Source organism: Carcharodon carcharias, chromosome 7 (genome assembly GCF_017639515.1).
Source record: "Carcharodon carcharias isolate sCarCar2 chromosome 7, sCarCar2.pri, whole genome shotgun sequence".
NCBI lineage: Eukaryota > Metazoa > Chordata > Chondrichthyes > Lamniformes > Lamnidae > Carcharodon > Carcharodon carcharias.
The window spans coordinates 74962656-74986144 of record NC_054473.1 but is presented as its reverse complement, the minus strand read 5'-3'; the positions used below and the strand labels follow the sequence as shown (position 1 = coordinate 74986144).

Below are 23489 nucleotides of genomic sequence, written 5' to 3'. Positions count from 1 at the left end.
GGAAATAATTTGCTATGCTCAGCCAATAGCTTCTTGAATTTAAACCAAAATGTTCGTTAACTGCCAAAATTTTGGGTAATGCTCCTCTTATAATTAATTTTTCCCCAAAGTGAATTGGTTTAGTTTACTTTGTTTTTTTCCAAAACTCAGTGCATCTGTCTTTGATGCCCAGGACTCGAACCTTTTCACTGACATCAAAGGTTTTTTGGAAATAATGAGGATGACATAATGCACTGCATATATGGTCACACTAATGCTTCGCAAAATAATCATTCCTTTGGGCCAATATTCTATATATTAACATAAACGCCCTAAACATCTTGTCTGCCTTTGAAGCTGCTTTGATCAAGCATGCACCTATATAAAAGGGACTAACAAAATGACCCAGGTCGATTGTTCACTACGCTGAATGGCTCAAATACCAGGAGGCAGAGGTTAAAAATGAGAGAGTTAGGAATAAGAGGAGTAATTGGGAGGAACAGTTTCCCACTGGAAAAGGTAATCAAGCTGTTGAATTAAATTGCCATGAGAAGTGGCTGAAGTGCACAGAAATGGGTTAGAAACAATTTGATGGCTTTTTGGGTGGAGAAAGGGTTACGGAACATTTAAGGTAAAGTCACTCTCCAAAGAAAAATGTTTGTTGAGTCCAAAGGTCTTTTCCTGTTGCTTAAAACTCTTATGTTGTATGACATCATGCCTTTCCTAAATTGCATAGTTTAATAACCAATGATCATCTTTAGTAAGAAAAATTGAATACTGCAGATGCTGGAAATCTGAAATAAAACCAGAAAATGCTGGAAATACTCAGCAGATCTGGCAGCATCTGTGGGCAGAAAATCAGACTTAACATTTCAGGTCAGTGAAATCAGAACCTTCCATTTCCACACCATGCTATATCACAACCTACATAAGGCAGCCCTTTGGAGCTTATTTCTACTCTCACAGCTGGCTAGAAGTTATTTTAAGATGCACAGGTCATAGCAACTTCCCTCCTGGCACAGAATAAATGGTTGGATGAAGTCTCCTGTTTCAGCACATGTATCTGTGTGTTTGCTTATCTGTGTTTTTGTTTTACGAACAATATTTTTTTTGAATAGTCTCTTCACCTTTTGGGCAGTGTTAGCATCAAGCATTCAGGTGAGCTCAATGTTGTTAAAGAATAAAGCTTCTTGCATTCTGATTATCTATCACTCATTGCTTTAAGCTACTCAGCCCTGTACTTGGAAAAGCATCCACTACAATACAAGTGTGATATTTTTCCACTTTCCATGCAGGCAAGCTTGTAATGGAGCTTTCAGTCAAACAATAATATTGTAGCACTGTGCTTCAACTCAACTCTTTTGTAATACTATAACAAATCATATCTTTCAGCCTTCCTACTGCAATGACAAGTATACTAATGCATTATAAATATGATGCTATAGTGCATCACTGAACAGGTGCAGGACAATCTGCCAGGGGAAGGAGAACAGCCAGATGTAGTGGTCCATGTTGGAACCAATGACATAGGTAGGAAAAAGGATGAGGTCCTGCAGGCAGAGTTTCAGGGACAAAAAAAGACTGAAGAACAGGATCTCAAAAGTGGTAATGTTTGGATTACTCCCAGTGCCACATGCTAGTGAGTACAAAACAGGAAGATAGTGCAGGTAAAAGCATGGCTGAAAAAGTGGTGCAGGAGGGAGGCATTCAGAATCCTTGTGCGCTGAGACTGTTCTGGGGCAGGGGAACTTTTGTACAAGCCGACAGGCTGCATCTGAACAAAGCTAGGTCTGATATCCTTGCAGGGAAGTTAACTGGTGGGGTGGGTTTAAACTAATTTGGCAGGGGGAAGGAGCATCAGAACACAGCAGCAGAGAGCAACAGGTGCATAGGAACCAAGGACGGAGAAAGATTAACAGGACAAAGAACAGCAGAAAAAGAGCAGGAATTACATGGAGGAAAAGACAAAGCCAAATAGCATGATGTTGGAATGCAAGCGTTAATGCGAGTTGTGTCACAAATACAATGGACAAATGACAGGCACAAATTGCCATGCGGGGTAATGAAATAGTGGCTATAACTGAGATCTGGCTTAAACATGGCAGAAGCAGGAACTAAACATTCTTGGTTATGATATATTCAAGACAAATAGGGAAAGGAAAAAGACAGAGGCATGGGAGGTGGCAGTATTGATGAAGGTGGCAGTATTGATGAAGGATAATATTACAGTTCTACAGAGAAATGATATACCAGAGGGTTAGAGTTAAGGAACAGCAAAGGAGCTGTTACATTGCTGGGTGTTGAATTTCCAGGCAAGGCTGATGACCTGAGAGAGGGATGGCGGTAAGAGACTGGCCAATTTTTTCTTCCCTAACTTAGAGGTGCTATAATTGGCCTTAGCACCCCCTGCAGTGTCCCAGCTGAGAGCAACTAACTCACAAGATACTAGGGATCAAACATGGGACAGTCCTGGTCTTTATGACTCAGATACCACAATAGTCACTAGGCCATCAGGAGAGCTCTGGTGACATATCCCAAAATAGAGTTGTTGACTTCCTCCTTTTCTCTCATCTTAAAGGTTACCTCACTTTACAGGAAGACTTAACCCCCAGTGTAGGTAAACAACAGCTTAACTCGTATGGGCTGCAAGGAGCTATCTTTGTCAGTTTTAACATTGAAGAACAAGACAAGCTACCTGGCCAACTTAGCAAACACTATCTCAGCAGTCTCACACAAAACAGAGTAGGGAATATGCCCAGCAGAGTGACGTATTTGCCAGACTATTTTTACTCTATATTCTGCAACAATTAAGCTGTAGCACACATAAGACCTGGTAAACTGACTGGATAGTTTATGTTTAACTGCTCAGACAGCCATAAAAAATATCCACCTACCTGAATGAATATTTGAATCTTAAGAGAAGTTCTGTTTGCTAGATACACAGATTTGATGCATTGCTAAGTTAAAAAAAAAATTATTAAAAATTCCAGCATCCGTAACCTGTATGCAGCAAATCAGAATTCTTACCGGAAGAATCGTGGCCCGAGTATTCATACATCTTGTCCCAAGTTCCATTCTCCTCCTTCCAGATGATGATCTTCCGGTCGTAGGAACAAGAGGCCAAGATGTTGCCATACATTGGGTGAGCCCATGCCACCTGCCACACAGGACCTTCATGGCTGAACAAGGATTTATTTAAGTATGTAATTAATTTTTCTGATTTATGGTGGTTGATAAATTAACTGCTTTATGTTGGGTGGGTGCTTTCACCCATTACAGCTCCCCATGTACAGATCTAGAACAAGCATTTCCAGGGTGGGGGCTTCAGGAATTTCCCCAAAGAGAGGATCTGTGAGCAACAGTCAGCATCTCAAACTTGTCAAGCCACTAGACTATGAAAAAGATTCAGTACAGATTCCAGAGTTCTGTGATTTAAATCAGAAGTACTGTGGTGCACCCAAAACAGGACTTTAACTTGTGAGGTGGGGAGGGGAAAGGACATGAGGAAAGGAAGAGGCCAAGTATCCTCCTACATGTTTATTATGTATATTTTAAATAAAGAGTTCAGCTATTAAATGAGCCTCTAACATAAAATGGCAATACACAGACCTGGGTCCAGAATCAGCCAGGTGACTTCAATCATCCAAAACCAGACACTTATCATTGGACCAGACATTTTCACAAAGCTTGGGGGAAGCATCTCCTGTGACCTCCATGTGTGTGGTCACTTAGCTGGAAACAAGTATTTGGCCCGTGCACAATGGTGGGAGCAAGGAGTGGTGGATGGAGATACTAAAAAGTAGTTTATTCTCATAACCTGGGCACAGAGATTGCGCAATGCAATCGTCACCTGTCATGGCCTGAAGATCTGTCATCCGGGGACTCAGATGGAAGCCAGATGCTTACATTGGAATGATGAGAATCAAATGACAACAGCATCAGATGGCATACTGCCAAATTGTTCCACCTGATATTTAAGCAGAATCTAGCCAATTCAGATACTGCTGCTATTCTGCTCAATTTGGCTCCTTTTGCAGAAGGACTGTTTGCCGCTGCCCAAAGTCTCACTGTAGATTGTTCGGCAGTTTATATTTTGAAAAAAAGATGATTATGTTCTTCAGTGGAGGGTATGCAGCAGGACAAGGAAAAAAGAGGGATTACAAGAATGCTCTATCCTCACAGACAATGTGAACCGAACAACGCTCACCATTCACTTCTTATTGAAGCTAAAGCCATAAACTGGGCAATTTCTTGTATTTATTTCATGCTAACCAAATCATTTGAAATGACAAATTGCATTCACCACAATAGTCCTAGAGGTAGGGGAAAGATCTCAGGGTGTGGGCAACACTGGCAAGGCCACACTGATTCCCACCCTTGTTGCCCTAAGAAGGCGATGGTGGGTTTTCTTGAAGGCAATTGTTTTTACAATTGAATGGCTTACTGAGACTCTCCAGGATTAAGAATCAGCTACAGTCTGCACACTAAGACTGTCTATTTCCACCTCTGTAACATCACCTGACTTCACCCTGCCTCAGCTCATTTGCTTCTGAAGCCCTCATCCATTCCTTTGTTGCCTCTGTTGCAATGCACTCCTGGCCACATATCATTTTCTACTTGCCACTGAGATCATCCAAAACTCTGCTGCCCGTGTCCTTTCTCATACCAAGTCCTGTTTACCCATCACCACTTTGCTCACTGATCTACAAAGGTTCCCTGTTAAGCAATGCCTCAGCATTAAAATTCTCACCCTTGTTTTCAAATCTCTCTGTGGCCTCAGCCCCACCTACCTCAGTAACTTTTTCCAGCCCCACAACCCTCAGATGCATCGGCACTCCTCTATGTTTGGTCTCTTGAGCATCACTAATTTAGTTGCTCCACCACAGGTGGTTGTGCCCTCAGATGCCAAGGCCCTAAGTTCTGGAATTCACTCCCTAAACCTCTCCGTCTCTTTCCTCCTTCAAGATGCTCTTTAAAACCCAACCCTTTGACCGAGTGGTCATCTGTCCTATTATCTTCTGTGGCTTGGTGTCAAATTTTGCTTTATAATGCTCCTGTGAAGTGTCTTGGGATATTTTATCATGTTAAAACTGCTATACAAATACAAGTTATTATTGTTGTATGAAATAAGTTGAGTCTTTGGGTTTAGGAATAGTTAAATATATCTGGAGTAAAGGGAAATGAATGGTATTTTGGTTTTTCAGAAAGGAAGTGTATTACTGAATGGTCTCAATAAAGTTGAACACATGTTAACACTTCTAGGTGAGGAAGGTCTCTTGATAACCAAAACTTTCTACTTACCCCCTCAGATCAGCAACAAGGATCTGGCCTCCATTTTTAACATCAAATATCTTCACGGATCGGTCTGAGGAGCAAGTTGCAAGACGGGTGCCATAGTAATCCATCTGCGCATCGTGCTGCACATAAATAGGTGGGGAAAGCTTTCAGTAAACTTGCACTGTGTTCTGCAATTGCTCAAATTATTCAAGTAGCTGTTGTCAAAACAAACACTTCCATTAGGTATTTTAATAAACCAATGATTCCTTGTAGTGATATTTGCAGTGATATCTAGAGGGAGGCACATAGAAGTGATCAACATGAACATGAAGCAACTATCTTCAAGCCCTTAGGTACAGAAGTTGGAGCTGGTAGGTCAGCACATTACCATTTCCTTGGCTACATTTGCAAAGCATAGCAAAGCCGTTAAGAGGCTGGTTATTGACTGGGACGATATATGCTTTAAATAAATGATAAGCTAGGCATTTGTTGTCCAATTCCTCACCAGCTCAGGATGGGATACACAGCACCTTCAGACTGGTCTTCAGTACCTCAGCCAAATGGCTAATCTGCATAGCAGCGTTAGCACAGATATTCAGGGAATAATGTTTCTATTTCTCAATCCCCTTCTATATCCAAGAGTGGCTGAGACCAATTGAAGTGCCTTAAATGGTACCCTGGGGGTTGCTTAGTCGGCACAGACCAGGATCAAATCAGGACCCTTGTGATATGTCTGGCAAAACCAATGATGCTGTTACCAACATGGCAATGGTGCAGAGGGTGGGTGTGAAAAGTGTATAAATGTAGCATTCCATGTAGCAAGTTAATTGCATGGATTAGAAGGTGCAACTTGAACAGGGAGCCACTTGCCTTTGAAGCTTGATGATTGGAAGAACTAAGATGTGATTGATGAAAGAGCAAGCTATCACTACAACCTGAGACATGCAATCAGTTAATTCGGCTGCAGACGATTAACTAATCCAGAACATTGCTGAAGACTGATGGAGCCGATTCCTCTCTGCATTTTAATCTACACAACCTTGATTCCATTTCACAATGCACTTTGATTTGTAGCTAAATTGAACGAATCAATTTTATTTGAAGTGTAAATAACATTTACCGATCAACAACGATAAAGCACAAGTTAATTTGTACTCTTACGCAATTTTGATACATGGTCAACAAACAGCTCAATAGTGGAGAATCCTACTGTACATTATACAGACAGCACTCAGGCTCCCTATCCTGATGTTCCACCTGATCAACACTGCCATCCTCTGGACTCTATATTGTATAGCCAAAGAGGCTCCAAGTCACTCCTACACCCACATAAAGGTTTCAACTCTGATTGGTCTCCACTAAGAAAGGGGAACACCAAAACCAACATCTCTGGTCCCCATCACCACGTACTCCCATCTCCCTCCCTGACTACTGTTTCAAGCTGAAACAGGATGTTCACAAGCTCTGCCTTGTTCAAACTGAGCTGATCCCAATCCCATATCCTCTCCAGCACAAAGACCAGCTCCGTATAACTCCTTAAAAGTATCCATGTGCGGCTAAAACGTCTTTGTCACCTCTAGACTCAACTGTTTCAAATCTCACCAGTCTTCCATTTCATGTTCTATAACTTTGATTCACCCAAAACTCTGCTGCCTTTGTCCTATTCTCTATCAAGTGCCACTTGACACTCTCCCATCTTCACCAACTGCAATGGATCTTGGATCGTAACAGCTAACACTTAAAATTCTCATCCTTGTGTATAAAGCCCTCCATGGCCTTGCTCCTTCCTCATCACTAACCCTTCTAGCCATACAGCTCCCTGAAAATTACTGTTCCTTTGACTATGTCACCTTGGGTATCCAATCACCACCCTATCACTCTATTGGTAGCTATACCTTCAGTCTCCTTGGTCCTATGGAACTGGAACTCCCTCCCCACCTCCCTTTGAGGATCTCCTTAAGACACACCACTTTGAGCTAACTTAAGGTAATTTCTCCTAAAATGACCTCCATGGGCTAGCTTTCAGTTTTCCTGATTTCTCACTGAAGTCTGCTCACTCAGGTGAAGGTAAAAGATCCCATAGCACTATTCAAATAAGCACGGAAAGTTCTCCTCGGTGTCCTGGTCAATTTTTATCTGTGAACCAATGTCACTAAAACAGGTTATCTGGTCATTCATCTCACTACTGTTTGTGGGAGCTTGCTGTGTGCAAATTGGCTGTTGCATTTCCTATATTGTAAAAGTGACTACACTTCAAACGTCCTTCATTGGTTGTAAAGGGCTTTAGTTACGAAAATCACAATAAAATGCAAGTTTTTTTTACAAAAAGTATTTTTTCTTAGTTTCTAGCAGATGACAACAGATCAGGAAGCAAATGCTAAACATTCCTCCAGAGAAGGATGTCATATATTATAAATTAAAAATGTATAGGAGAGTCAAGCCTTTAACGGAGGGAGTGGGAGAAGGAACAGGCTGCCTGGAGCACCGTCTGGAGAACACTCAGAATTAGCATCAAGGGACAGAGGGTTTCAAAGGGAATGGCAATTAATAAATAAAAATGTCCTGCTGTGTTAGCACTTCAAAAAAAATCAAGATTACATTCACTATAGATGAAAGCAGTTTGAGTAGGAAGGAAGTGCTCACCCAAGATACCAGCTTTGCAGTCTGTATGTGAAATGCATTAAATTAATGCTTTTTAGCATTTAAAAAAATATAATTTAATATATTGCATTGCAGTGAGGTGCGAGGGAATGTACCAGAACTAAGTATTCAACACTTGGTGGGGGTGGGAGGTTGGCGGGGGTGGTGATAGAAAGAGTTTGAAACCCAAGGCCTTGAGAATTAACAGGCTTTAGGACCTGGGAGTGGGAAGATGAACCAAAATGGGGAAGAGAATTGCAAAGATTTACAAACCTTGGAGTGAAGTAATTTCTCATTATCTGGCTGAAATGGCCAATCCCTTATCCTGAGGTAATAGTCTCTCAGCATCTGTCCTGTCAAGCCCTCCATGTTTCAATGAGATCATCACACACTCTTCCAAACTCCAAAGGGTAGAGAGGCCCATTCTACTCAATCTCTCTTCATAGGACAACTGTCTCATCCCAGGAATCAATCCAGTGAACCTTTATTGCACCCCTTCTAAGACAAGCAAGTCCTTCCTAATAAAAACAAAAAAACTGCGGATGCTGGAAATCCAAAACAAAAACAGAATTACTTGGAAAAACTCAGCAGGTCTGGTAGCATCGGCGGAGAAGAAAAGAGTTGACATTTCAAGTCCTCATGACCCTTCAACAGAATCTGTTGAAGAGTCATGAGGACTCGAAACGTCAGCTCTTTTCTTCTCCGCCGATGCTACCAGACCTGCTAAGTCCTTCCTAAGGTAGTACTCCAGGTGCTGTCTCATCAAAGTCCTGTACAAGAGCAGCAAGATTTCCTTACTCTTGTACTCCAGTCCCCTTACAGTAAAGGCCAACATACCATTTGTTTTCCTAATTGTTTACTGTACCTGCATTTGTGTGTCAAGAACAAGGACACCCAAATCCTTCTGAACACCAACATTTAATAGTTTCTCACCAGTATTCAGTTTTTCTCTTTTTCCTACCAAAGTGAATAATCTCATATTTCTTCACATTGTCCTCCATCTGGCACCTACTTACCCACTCACTTAATCTATACGTATGCCTTTGCAGAATCTGCGTCCTCCTCCCAGCTTACTTTCCCACCTAATTTTCTATCATCAGCAAAATGGGATACGTTATATACACTCATCCCTTCATCTACATCATTAATATAGATAGTAAGTAGCTGAGGCTTCAGCATTGATCCTTGCAGCACCCTATTAATAACTACTGCCAACCTGAAAATTACCTGTTTATTCCTGCTCTTTGTTTTCTGTCCTTTAATCATTCCGCTATCCATATTAGCTCCAACCCAATGAACCCTTATCTTGTGGAAATACCTTTAGTGTGGCCTCTTATTGAATGTCTTTGAAAATCCAGATTACATTAATTGGTTCCCCTTTAACTGTCCTCACAAAACTCCAGTGGATTTGTCAAAAAAGAGTTTCACTTTCTTGAAATCATGCTGACTCTATTTAATCAGATGATGATTTTCTAAGAGCATAAACATGATTTCAGCAAAGCTGTTTTATTTTTCTAAAAACAATTGCTGATTTTTACATACAAGCATAGGAAATAGGAGAAATAGGCCATTCAGCCCCTTGAGTCTGCTCACTCATTCATTAAGATCATGGCTGATTTGTTTGTGTTTTGAATTCCAAATTCCCATCTACCCCCAGTAACCTTTGATTCCCTTGCCTAACAAGAATCTACCTCCGCCTTAAAAATATTCAATGACCCCATCCTCACCACTTTCTGAGGCAGAGAGTTCCAAACTTGTGTAACTCTCAAAGAGAAAAAAATTCTCATCTCTGTCCTAAAGGGGCAACACCTAATTTTAAAACAGTGCCCCCTAGTCCTGGACTCACCCACAAGAGGAAACATCCTTTCCACATCCACCTTGTCAATACTGTTCTGGATCTTATGTACTTCAATCAAGTCATTCCTCACTCTTCTAATTTCCAGTGGAAACAAGCCCAGTCTGTCTAACCTGTCCTCATAAGACAACCCATTCATTCCAGGTATCAATCTAGTAAACCTCCTCCAATGCATTTATATCCTTCCTTAAATGAAGAGACCAAAACTGCACACAGTATTTGAGATGTGATCTCAACAATACCCTGTATAACTGAAGCATTTTATGTTCAATTCCTCTTGTAATAAAGGATGGCATTCCATTCTTAATTGCTTGCTGTACCTGCATACCAACTTTTTGTCACCCCTGCACAAGAACACCTAGATCCCTCTGCACCTCCGAGTTCTGCAGCCATTCTCCATTTAAGTAATACCCTGCTTTTTTATTCTTCCTGCCAAAGTGAGCAACTTCAAATTTTCCCACATTATACTCCATTTGCTACATTTTTTGCCCACTCACTCAACCTATCTATATCCATCTGCAACCTCCTTATATCCTCTTCACAACATACTTTCCTACCTATCTTTGTGCCATCGGCAAATTTAGCTACCATGTCTTCACTCCCCTCATCTAAGTCATTGATATAAATTGTAAAAAGTTGAGGCCCCAGCACAAACCCCTGCAGGACTCCACTCGTCACATCCTGCTAATCAGAAAAAGACCCATTTATGCATACTCTGTTTTCTGCAAACCAGCCAATCTTCTATCCATGCCAATATGTTATTGCCTATACCATGAGCTTCAATTTTCCGCAATAACCTTTGATGTGGCACCTTATCAAATGCCTTCTGGAAATCCAAGTACAGCATGTCTACAGGCTCAAGTTTATCAAAACCACATGTTACTCCTTCAAAGAACTCCAATAAATTGGTTAAACATGATTTCACTTTCATAAAACTATGCTGACTCTTCCTGATTACCTTGAGTTTCTCTAAGTGCCCAGCTATAACCACCTTAATGATTGATTCTAACACCTTCTCCATGACAGATGTTAAGCTAACTGGCCTATTGGTCCCTGTTTTCTACCTTCCTCCCTTTTTGAATAGTCTGTTGAAACCTTTCCAGAATCTAGAGAATTTTGGAAAATTAACACCAACGCATCTACTACCTCATTAGCCACCTCGTTAATGACCCTAGGATGAAGTCTATCAGGACCCGGAGACTTGTCAGCCCGCAGCTCCATCAGTTTGTTCAGTACTGCTTCCCTAGTGATTGTAATTTCACCAAGTTCCCCTCTCCCTTCCACCTTCTAATTTACAGCTATAACTGGAATGTTTTTTGTTTCCTCTATTGTGAAAACAGAAGAAAAATATTTGTTCAATTCATTCACCATTTCTGTATTATTTACTATTAATTCCCCATTGTCACTCTTTAGAGGACCAACACTCACTATACTTACTCTTTTCCTTTTAAAATACCAGTATAAACTCTTGCTATCTGTTTGTACATTTCCAGCCAGCTTCCTCTTATACTCTAATTTCTTTCTCTTGATTAACCTTTTGGTCATTCTCTGTCATTCTTTATATTCTGACAAGGATAGATAAAGGAGAACCAGTAGATGTAATATATTTGGATTTCCAAAAGGCGTTTGATAAGGTACCGCACGTAAGACTACTTAATAAGATGAGCCCATGGTGTTGGGGGTAGTATATTAACATGGATAGAGGATTGGCTAACATTAGGAGACAGACAGTTGGGTAAGGGGGGCATTTTCAGGATGGCAACCTGTAACTGGTGGAGTGCCACAGGGATCAGTGCTGGGGCCTCAATTATTTATAATACATATATTAATGACTTAGATGAGGGAAGTGAATGTACTATAGCCAAGTTTGCAGATGACACGAAAATAGGTGGGAAGGCAAGTGGAGAGGATGACACAAGGTGTCTAGAGGGATATGAAAGGTTAAGTGAGTGGGTAAAAACTTGGCAGATGGAATATCATGTGGAAAAATGTGAGGTTATGCACTTTGGCAAGAAGAATAGAGGAACTGAATATTATTTAAATGGAGAAAAACTGCAGAAGGCTGCAGTACAGAAGGATCTGAGAGTCCTTGTGCATGAATCCCAGAAAGCTAATATACAAGTTCAACAGGTAATAGGGAAGGTAAATGGAATGTTGGCCTTTATTTCAAAGGGAATGGAGTATAAAAAGAGAAGTCTTGCTAAAACTATACAAGGCACTAGTTAGACCACACTTAGAATACTGTGAACAATTTTTGTCCCCTTATCTAAAGAAAGATATACTGGCTTTGGAGGCAGTCCAGAGAAGGTTCTCTAGGTTGATTCTGGGTATGGAAGGATTTTCTTTTGTGGAGAGGTTGAGCCTGTACTCATTGGAGTATGGAAGAATGAGAGGTGGCCTTATTGAAACATATAAGATTCTTAGGGGGCTTGACATGGTAGACACTGAGAGGTTGTTTCCCCTTGTGGGAGAGTCTAGGACCAGAGGGCATAATCTCAAAGTAAGGGGGTGCCCATTTAAAAGAGATGAGGATTAATTTTTTCTCTCAGGAGGGTAGACAATCTATGGAATACAGAGGGTTGTAGAGGCTGGGTCGTTAAGTATATTCAAGGCTGAGATAGACATATTTTTAATCAGTAAGGGAATCAAGGGTTATGGGGGAAAAGCAGGAAAGTGGGGTTGAGGATCAGATCAACCATGATCTCATTGAATGGCAGAGTAGACTTGATGGGCCAAATGGCCCACTTCTGCTCCTACGTCTTATGGTTTTATGGACCAGTCAGGTCAGGTGCCAAATAGTGGCTAGTGTCTGTGGAACCATTTCCCAGCACAGACTACAATCCTCCAGGAAAGGAGGGGTAAGGCAACAAAATTTTAAAACCCACAACATAGTGCCTCATTTCCTACATCACAGTAACCACAGAGCAACAAAAGATGGACAAAAGCATGATTTTGCCATCATTGCCCAGCACCAAGGGGGAAACTGAAGGTGTTCATTTTATAGCCTTGACCCAAAATAGATTTCATGTGAGAATCGCAATCAGCTGCATTTTTAGCTTCGAACTTTTACATTTATTACCAATCATAGGATACCAGGGATGACAGGATACTGGTTCCGATAACAGACTTGTAAACCAAAGGGTCTTTTACTGGAGCACAGGAGGTCAAGAAGAGGTCTTACAGCAATGTTCAAACGGGTTTGAAAACGTTCATCTAACTCTCTCTGGTTGGGGAATTGCTAACAATGGATCATGACTTTAGATTAATAGTAGAAGCAGAAAGGAAGATTCCTTTCCATACAAAAAGCTATTAGAATAAGGAATATATTAGAAGTGGCTATTGAGGTAATTCAACATAAGCAAAGGAGTTGGATAAACATGCAGAAAAAATGTTAAAAGTTTAGGAAAAGAGCAGGAATAGGGCAGAGGATTCAGATGTGGAGCTAGCAGTGGTACAGGCATGAGGCTGCAAATAAGGTTGTCAACCTTCCAGGATTGTCCTGGAGTTTGTAGGAACTGAAGATGAATCTCCTAGGCAATGCTGTAAGCAAGCTGCAAGAGACATCATAGGGGCACTTTATAGTATTTTCTTAGATCATATTCATTTGTTATTTAAAAAATCAGCAATAGGGAATAGGCCATTCCGTTCGCAGTCAAGAATCATCCAAATGGTGATGAAGCGTAAGTTCCACTGATGTGGGTAGACAGTGCACCATTAGGACACATGCTGACCAATGGCAGAACATGGGCATGGGTCAGTTTGTGGCAGGAGATCACATGATGAAACTCCTGGACATAAAATAGCCTCCTTCTGTGCTCAAATTTCTGAGTGGTATTTCTACAATTGTGGCTAAAGAGCACAGGTTGGAACATAGATATTGATGTTGACTGTACTGCTTGCGTATGTATTATACCTGCAGGCCTTGGCATGAACTGCTACTTATGCAATGAATATAAATACGACATCAAGAAAATGAAAGTATTGAAACTGAGAAGGACCTCCCTGCAGATGAAGTGTACACTGATATACAGATCAGTGTCTGAGAGGCTATTTTCATTGGTTCATTTAGATCACGCCTGGTTTGCGTCATCCCAGTATGACCACAAAGTAATGTTCACTTCATGAACGAATGGAAAAGCAGCATATAACTCCAGTGTAGTATTGAGTTAGGTAGGTCACAGGTTCAAACCTTGGTTTATGCAGTTACTTGACTTTAACAGGAAAAACAGGAGGAAGGGTTGCAATAGGTCTAAACACCTCTGGAATAGGCAGGGCGGTTTAAAAAAGTGTAAACATTTCCATTTCTGATCACTATGCTGGAAACGCACATGTAATGCTCCTCACTCTCTAATATCCTGTCAGCACTCATTGGAATTGTACTGCAAAGGTGGCCAGGGCTTTTAGGAAAGGAGAGGAAAGACCTTTGGGCATAGACAAATAATACTTGCTCAGGTTAAGTCAGCCTATATTGGGTGAGTTTCAACAGGCTGCACAATGAAAGGATCACAGTTTGTGTACACAACCCCCCATTCATTGAACTCTCAAACTTTATAACCATGCTACAAGGAATCACTAGGTAGAGGACAGACCTCTCCTTCAAGGAACAATGTAAGTAGACACCTGACAGCTACCATTTCAATAGAATGAGATGGTAAATGAGTACAAATTAATTGCAACAATCTTCACACCTGCCCCCAGCCTCTCAAAAAAGTGGGTTAACCCCATTTTTTAATAATAGCTGAATTTTAAAATTCTCACCCTGAAATCCTTCTGTGGCCTCCTCCAGCCCCACGGCTCTCCAAATAATCTGTGCTCCTCCAATTCTGACCTTTGAGCATTCCCAATTTTAATTGCTCCACCATTGATGGCCATGCCTTCAGCTGCTCAGGTACTAAACTTTGGAATTCTCTCCTTTTAACCTCTCCAATTCTCTTTCCACCTCTGAGAGGCTCCTTAAAACCTACCTCTTAACTGAGCTTTTAGTCATCTATCCTAATATCCCTTTATGTGGCTCAGTTTCTTTTATAATGTCCTTGTGAAGCAGCTTGGAAAGTTTTAGTGTGTTATAGGCACTGTATAAATACAACTTGCTGCTGTTGTTGTAGTGAGGGAAGGCTGATGGAGGTGATACACAACTCATGTCACTTTGGTCATTTCCTCAGCCTAAAATTCTCAGGGAGTCTCTTTCTAGATGTAATTGACAAGTTTGTTTTTTAAATTCTCATGATGACGATTAAGTATTAAAATCATACAGCCACCTATGCCATTGATTACAGCGGAGCCTGCAACTCCCTCCTGCATGTCCAGTATTCTATGGATAAACCATTGCAAAAATCTCAAGTACATTCCAGCATATATCTTGCACACTGGCATCTGCTCTATTATACAACTTGCATTAGTGCTGTGGAGATTTTTGTTTTAAGTCTTTAAAAATTAAAGAGCACTATCATATTTGTTTGTTTGTCTCCCTCTCTCCCCTTTCCAAAATTATTGAATTTATCTACACCCTTTTTCCCTCATAGGAGTACTGCTCCAGCTACCTGATGCCCCTCCTAATTTGCTGGTGAAACTAAAACTAATTACACAGAAGTTCCTCTTGCAAAGTGAGAGCTTGTACTGTAATGCACAGAAATGAGACAAACTGCACTGCAGTTTGTGGGATGTACAATGGACAGCCAACTGTTAGAAATAATTGTCGTGTGGGCTTAAGTATAACTGGGTTTAAGTGACAGGAACAAACCATTTTTTTTCAGCCCCAAATGCTCCATTTCCCCGATCTTCAGATGCCAGTAACAATCTGCAAAGGGAACCTGGGCAAGCCCCAGGAATGCTTATGCTTATAACTGGTTGATGCAGGGAGAGACAAGCACTACCTGTGAAATAGATGGTTTATATATACCTAAAGGGCAAGCATTTGCACTGCAGCTTTAGTGGCAGGGACATAAACACAGCAAGTTCAAATTGCACAATGATCTGTTCTTTTAAGCTACAATAATAATGTTAACCTAAGTAAGATTCATCAAGCCAATCCTCTCCAGGGATTCAGTTATCACCTAACCCATTTCCATCATCAAACTTCAAGGACTTTCTCTAGTGAATGATATCAACTTTCGAAGGTTGGTCGACTTCCTTCTCACTAATTTTCAGGTTACAAATTATCAAACAAAACGTATTAAACTGAAAAAAATCATTCAATCCTTGGAATTGTAACTTTATAGCCACTTTGAGGTATGCTGCTCTGGTCACTCAAATACCTGAAATGGTGAGTGGGTGCAATGTGGAAAATTGAACTCAACCTTCATTAGGAGCTTGGTAGTGCAGAACATGAGAATTGCTGAAAAAGAGACACATGCTGATGAGCCTTTCCATCTCGCATTTATCAGGACAGGATGTCAAGAATACCCCCAAATCTCAAAGGGAACAACAATTTATACTGCATGAGAAGAAAACTGAGAACCACTCAGCACCCTCTTCAATTTAACAAGCAGAGATGAGCTTATACAAGCAAAGTTCAAGGAGTTTACAGCAATCTGAAACTTGATTAGATTGCAGTCTCATGACTCACTCAAAGAGATTTATTTATTATTTGTGATTCTTTTATGATGTTTTATTCCATTTTTGAGTTTTCCCCCAATTCAGGGATTTTTCTACTCTTCCACGTGATGATACCTGGTGAAATTAGGAACAACGTTCCACTTTTCCCACCCATATTAGCATCAAGCATTCCTCAGATGAAGCAGAGTATGGATTGGATACAGAATAAAGCTCCCTCCACAATGTTCCTTTAAATACTCCTGTGTCCGGTACAGGAAAAAGCTTCCTATGCACAGTCCCTTTAAATAATCCCAGATCAAGTACTAGATAGTACTGGAACCACGAGCATATTAAAATACACATACTCATTAATAGTTTTACTGCTGAAGGACTTTGATCTGCAGTGTAGAATCAGAACCATTGGGGAATTTCCTAATATTGAGTTCTCCACTCCCTTATCCATCATATGTAGATTCAAGCATTCACACAGATGTACAAACATATCTTAAGAAAAACCTCCGTATTCAGATTGAACTAGATTCCTTACAAAGTGAATCAATCTCAATGTTTTTGACAGTAGCGATTAAGCAAATTGCAGTCCTATGAAAGTTCACACTATAATAATGGCCAATCTACTTACAATCATATCCTCATGGGACGTATCCACTGTATTAATTACAGAAACCTATGAAAAAATATTAAAAACACAGATTAAGTGAAATGACCTGAACAATTATTTTTTAATGGGATATTTTCTAAAGAAGGCAAAGGATGTTTAGCCCACTCCCAGCACTCCCGCTATATAAGGCACACCCATACAGTCCCAGTTAAATGAGTTCCTCTGAGTAGTATCCAAAGCCCAACCATCTTCAGCTGCTTCATCTTCACCTCCTTCCACCATAAGGTCAGAAGTGGGGATGTTCGCTGATGATTGCACAATGTTCAGCACCATTCGCGACTCCTCAGATACTGAAGTAGTCCATGCCCAAATGCAGCAAGACCTGGACAATATCCAGGCTTGAGCTGATAGGTGGCAAATAACATTTGTGCCACACAAGCGTCAGACAATGACTGTCTCCAACATAAGAGTATCTAACCATCGCCTCTTAACATTCAATGGCATTACCATTGCTGAATTCCCCACTATCAATATCCTGAGAGTTACCGTTGACCAGAAACTGAACTGAGCTAGCCATATAAACACTATGGCTACAAATCCTGCAGCAAGTAACCCACCTTCTGACTCCCCAAAGCCTGTTCACCATCTACAAGGCACACGTCAGGAGCGTGATGGCATACTCTCCACTCACTTGGATGAGTGCAGCTCCATTAACACTCAAGAAGCTTGACACCATCCAGGACAAAGCAGCCCACTTGATTGGCAACCCATCACAAACATTCACTCTCTCCACCACCGATGCACAGTGGCAGCAGTGTGTACCATCTACAAGGTGCCAAGCAGCAACTCGCCAAGCCTCCTCAGACAGCACCTTCCAAACCCACAACCACTGCCATGTAGAAGGACAAGGGCAGCAGACAAATGGGAACACCATCACCTGAAAGTTCCCCTGCAAGTCACTCACCAATCTGACTTGGAAATATATCACCATTCCTTCACTATCACTGGGTCAAAATCCTGGAACTCGCTCCATAACACCACATGGGCCACAGCAGTTCAGAAGGCAGCTCACTATCACCTTCTCAAGGGCAATTAGGAATGGTCAATAAATGCTGGCCGAGCCAGTGAAGCCCACATCCCATGAATGAATTAAAAACCTTCCAGTTAAATACCCAGCCACAACCTCAGTAGAGCGTTTCCTACTCACCACTGTTATTTCTATTGTTTGCACGCCAGTGATCCTGTGACCTCTTTGAAAAGGCTGCAAACTAGTGCTGAATTTTCTGTTGTCCCTGCACAAACTGTTCCCAATAACTTGCTTCACATGGAGCCCTTATAATCTTCAGAGGAAGCTTGCATCCTCAGTTGGAGTTAGGATTTGAACCTAGTCTAGTTGGTGAAAGACTAGAGTCTAAACCGTTTCCCAAGTTACATTCTTGAAGCACCCCCACCCCCCGCCTGATTCTGCAGAAAACATTAAATAAGATTTATCAAGATTCCTTCAAGATACCTGCCCCCTCTCTCCCCCCCCCCCCCCCCCCCCCCCCCAACCATACAAAGTGATACAACTTAAAGAATCTTAAAAATTAGCCAGGCCATTCAGCAAATCCAATTAGTCCCCACTCCCTCATTCTTTCCCCATAGCCCTTAAATGTTTCCTTTCATGTATATATCCAATCCCCTTGTGAAAGTTACTCTGACACTGGCAGATGGCCCGGAAAACTTCTTCTGCTGTCTCATTCTAGGAATCTATGAGGCTGCTTCCACCTCTCTTCTGTGCCCACCTGAATTTGTAGTAGAGTGCTGGTTTGACATCTCTTCTGAGAGATGGCATCTCCAACAGCGCAGTGCTACTTTCCTACTGCACTGAAGTGCCAGCCTAGATTCTGTGCTCAAGTCATGGACTGGGTTTGAATCCACAACCTTTTGGAACTGCTACCTCTCAGGGCTTCCATAGCCAGTAAGACACTGGAATGTCCCAGGAATATGGAATACAATTTCTTTCCCTTTTCTTCTCCCAAAGTAATAACATGGTGGGCCAGACATCTGCCTTTCACATCTGCGTGGAGGTGTGATTGGAGAGCAATTGGGAGTTATTACCACTCCAAACTGCCTCAGAGGGTGAGCCTGGTTTCACCCTGGCTTGTATTAATCAAAGGATTAACACAGAGCCATTCAGGTGTTCCTCCGGAGGCTCCTGTTGCCAATCCTTTGTGATTGTCGATCCGTAACAGAGTTCAAATCAGAAATCTCTCTGCAATAGGATGGATAAACATGTAGGAATGGGGGAGTGAAAAGAGAGGGGCAGGACTGAGAGGGAGAAGCTGGGGAAGGCAGAAAGCGGTTAAAGGGTTAATGTGAATAAGATGTGCCAGTGGATACAAGGAGAGAGATGATGTATCAGGGGCTTAAGGACGAAAAAGACTCCCAACCAGGAATTGAACACAACCGGGACTGGAGCTCAGGCTGATTAAATCCCCTTCCCTCAGCCCGAGACTCTGCTCCCTCTGACACATCAACACTAAACATTCCTGCCCAGCCCACAGGGTTAGGACTGTCCCTGCCCCCTGCCCCCAGTCCCATCCCATCCCACGCCGGCCGAAGCCGAGCCAGACCCCTCTCTCGGGCTGATCCCAAGCCTCTCCTCCATGGCTACAACTCGGGCTTCTCCACATAGCCTGAGCCCGGACCCCTCTGGCCGCACCCCGCCCAGCCCGATGCTCGGGTATAGCGAGACCACTCACCATGGCTCCGCTTGACTGCCGCTCCGATCCCGATCCCGGTCCCACACCCGCTTCCGCTCCTCTCAGACGTGGCAACCTCGAAACTGCCCCGCACTATAAACCGACCCGGCATCCTACAACGGGCACAAACGAAGGTTCCGCATGCAGCGACTGCAGCTGTCACAGCATCCTGAGTATTAAGAGCACCCTGAGCACCAACAGCATCCTGAGCATTAACAGCAACCCTGAGCATTAACAGCACCAACAGCACCCTGCATACCAACATCACCCTGAGCATCAACAGCACCCTGAATACCAGCAGCACCCTGCGCATCAACAGCACCCTGAATATCAGCAGCACCTTGAGCATCAACAGCACCCTGAATATCAGCAGCACCTTGAGCATCAACAGCACCCTGAATATCAGCAGCACCTTGAGCATCAACAGCACCCTGAATACCAGCAGCACCCTGCGCATCAACAGCACCCTGAATATCAGCAGCACCTTGAGCACCAACAGCACCCTGAATACCAGCAGCACCCTGAGCACCAACAGCACCCTGAATACCAGCAGCACCCTGAATGCCAGCAGCACTCTGAGCATCAACAGCACCTTGAATACCAGCAGCACCCTGAATAGCAGCAGCGCCCTGCGCATCAACAACACCCTGAACATCAACAGCATCCTGAACATCAGCAGCACCTTGCATATCAACAGCACCCTGAACATCAATAGTGGGAAAGTGCTGGAATCTATTATTAAGGAAGTCTTAGCAATACTCTTAGAAAAGCATAGTATGATTAGAGCAAGCCAACATGGTCTTATGAAGTGGAAATCCTATTTATCAAATATATCAGCATTTTTTGAGGATGTAACTGGTGGAGTAGAAAAACAGGAACCAGTGGATGTAGTATATCTGGATTTCCAAAACCGATAAGATGCCACACAAAAGGTTAATACACAAGATAAGAGTTCTTTGAGTTTGGGGTGTTTATATTATCACAGATAGAGGATTGGTTAATGGAAAGAAAACAGAGAATAGGCATAAACGGGGCATTTTCAAGTTGGCAGGCTATGACTAGTGGAGTGCAGCCAGGATCAATGCTGGATCCTCAGCTATTTATAATCTATATAAATGACTTAGACGCAGAGGTAGAGAGTAATGTAACTAAGTTTGCTAATGATGCAAAATTAGGTGTGAATGCAAGCAGTGAGGAGGATACAAAGAGGCTGCAAAGGGATATAGACAGGTTAAATGACTGGGCAACAAGGTAGCAGATGGAGTATAATGTGGGGAGATGTGAGGTTATTCACTTTGGTCACTTGAATAGAAAAGCAGCATATTTTATAAAGGTGTGAAACTTGTAAATGTTGTTGTTAAGACTGACTTGGGTATATTTGTGAGAGGTACTCAGAAAGTTAGCACACAGGTACAGCAAGCAATTAGGTAGGAAAGTTGCATGTTGACCTTTATTGCAAGGGGGATTGAAGCACAAGACTAAAGAAGTCATGCTACAATTGTACAGGGTTTTGGAGAGAGCACACCTGAAAAACTGTGTTTAGTTTAGGTCTCCAATTTTAAGGAAAGATATACTTGCATTGGAGGTGGAACAGCAAAGGTTCGCTGGATTGGTCTCTGGGACATGGGTTGTCCTAGGATAAAAGGCTGAGTAAATTGTGTGTATATTCTCTGGAGTTTAGTAGAATGAGAGATGATTGCATTGAAACATTCAAGATTACGAAGAGGTTTGACAGGTCTGAGAGATTATTACCCTTGGCTGGGGAATCTAGAATAAGAGGGCAACTTTCAGGATAAGGAGCTGACCATTTAGGACTGAGAGGAGAAGAAATTTCTTCACTCAAAGGGTTGTGAATTTTTGAAATTCTCTACCCCAGAGGGTTCTGGAAGCTCCATCATTGACTATATTTAAGGCTGGAATAGATGGATTTTTGGTCTCTCAGGCAATCAAGGGATATGGGGAGCAGGTGGGAAAATGGAGTTGAAGCCAAGGATCAGCCATGATCATATCGAAAGGTGGAGCAGGCTCAATGGGCTATATGGTTTACTCCTGGTCCTACTTCTTATGTTCTTAGGTTGATACTGTCTCTCCCAGTGATCATTCCTAGTAGGTATTTCTCCTTCTGTCCATGTCTATACTGTGTTACTATTACCTCTCACTCAGTGAACATTCCCAGTGGATGTCTTTGGGGAAGTGGTGGTGTAGTAGTAACATCACTGGGCTAGTAATCCAGACGCTGAGGCTAGTGCTCTGGGGACATGGGTTCAAATATCACCATGGCAACTGGTACAATTTAAATTCAATCAGATCAGCCAAGATCTTATAGAATGGCACAGCAGGCTAAATGGGCCAATCGGTCTACTGCTACTCCTATTTCTTATAATTTCTCCCTCAGTCATTGGCTCTGCTGGGTCATTATTATCTCTCAGTGATCAGTTCCAGTACATCTCTCCTTCAGCCATTGACTCTGCTGAATTAATATGATCATTCAGTGATCATTCCCAATAGATCTCACTCAGTCATTGTATTTGATGGGTTAAAATTATCTATTAATTATCAGTCGTAGCAGATCTCTCACTCTGTTATGTCTCTGATGGGCTAAAATGATCTCTTAATGATCGTTTACAGTAGATCTTTCCCTCAGCCAATCCCTCTGCTGGGTCAATGTGATCTCTCAGTGACCATTCCCAACAGATCATTCCCTCGGTCATTGTCTCGGCTGGATTAATATGATTTCTCAGTGATAACACCCAGTGGATCTCTCCCTCAGTCATTGTCTCTGCTGGGTTAATATGATCTCTCAGTGATCATGCCCAGTGGGATCTTTCCCTCAGTCATTATCTCTGCTGGGTTAATATGATCTCTGTGATCCTGCCCAGTGGGATCTTTCCCTCAGTCATTGTCTCTGCTGGGTTAATATGATCTCTGTGATCATGCCCTGTGGATTTCTCCCTCAGTCATTGTCTCTGCTGGGTTAATATGATCTCTGTGATCATGCCCAGTGGATTTCTCCCTCAGTCATTGTCTCTGCTGGGTTAATATGATCTCTGTGATCATGCCCTGTGGATTTCTCCCTCAGTCATTGTCTCTGCTGGGTTAATATGATCTCTGTGATCATGCCCAGTGGATTTCTCCCTCAGTCATTGTCTCTGCTGGGTTAATATGATCTCCCTGATCATTCCCTGTACATCTCTCCCTCAAGGGTGTTGCTGTGAGGTGAACTCCCGGAAGGTGCCACTAGGTCTCGCTGGGGGGACTGCGGGTCGCCGGCCGCCGGCACAGTCTCTCCCCGCTCTCCTGACGGCGATGGTCTTTCCCAGCAACCTCTAACCCCCGGATAACGTCAGCTGAGCGCCATCTTCTCTCATGGAAGAGCAGCGAGGGGCTGCAGGATCAGTGTCCGCGGCTCGGAGTCAGGCCTTACACTCTCCACAACATGGCCAACATATCCTATCACATCTCCAACCTGCTGGAGAAGATGACATCCAGTGATAAGGACTTCAGGTAAACAGCCAGAGCCACTGCCTTCAGCTTTAAACAGGGATTGTCCTGTTCCTGACTACTGGACAAAAATGTCACAGTTCCCACCTAAAACTCAATTCCCTCTTCTGAACACTTGAGACTTAACAGTTTGTGAGTGGTACCGTCTTCTGTTCTCAGTGCCAGTGCTCAGGGAGGGTAGCTGCTTGGTTTCTTGTCTAACTCCAGCATTGCACCTTCCTCAACTTCACAGAAAACATTAATTGAGCTATTTATTTTGTTTGCACAGCACGAAGCTTATAGCCAGCTCGTTGATGCAGCCTGCAGTCATATACAGGACTGTTTGTATAAGTCCAGGCCA

At 42.4% G+C, this 23489-nt stretch overlaps 2 protein-coding genes across 2 annotated transcripts in view; one reads left to right on the top strand and one right to left on the bottom strand.

Moving 5' to 3' along the window:
- The window catches only part of sec13 (SEC13 homolog, nuclear pore and COPII coat complex component), a 30458-nt gene extending 10721 nt beyond the window's left edge, over positions 1-19737 (bottom strand). The window contains exons 1-4 of the mRNA XM_041192344.1: positions 19649-19737; positions 16926-16970; positions 5281-5396; positions 3007-3158 (exon numbers count right to left, since the gene is read on the bottom strand). Coding sequence (XP_041048278.1) covers positions 3007-3158; positions 5281-5396; positions 16926-16970; positions 19649-19651 — 316 coding nt within the window. The 5' untranslated portion in view covers positions 19652-19737. The remainder of the gene's footprint in view (positions 1-3006; positions 3159-5280; positions 5397-16925; positions 16971-19648) is intronic.
- Positions 19738-23005: 3268 nt separating this feature from the next.
- LOC121279944 (cullin-associated NEDD8-dissociated protein 1-like) overlaps positions 23006-23489 on the top strand; it is a 57399-nt gene continuing 56915 nt past the window's right edge. Inside the window, exon 1 of the mRNA XM_041191533.1 lies at positions 23006-23152. Within this exon, the coding sequence (XP_041047467.1) occupies positions 23085-23152 (68 nt within the window). The 5' untranslated portion in view covers positions 23006-23084. The remainder of the gene's footprint in view (positions 23153-23489) is intronic.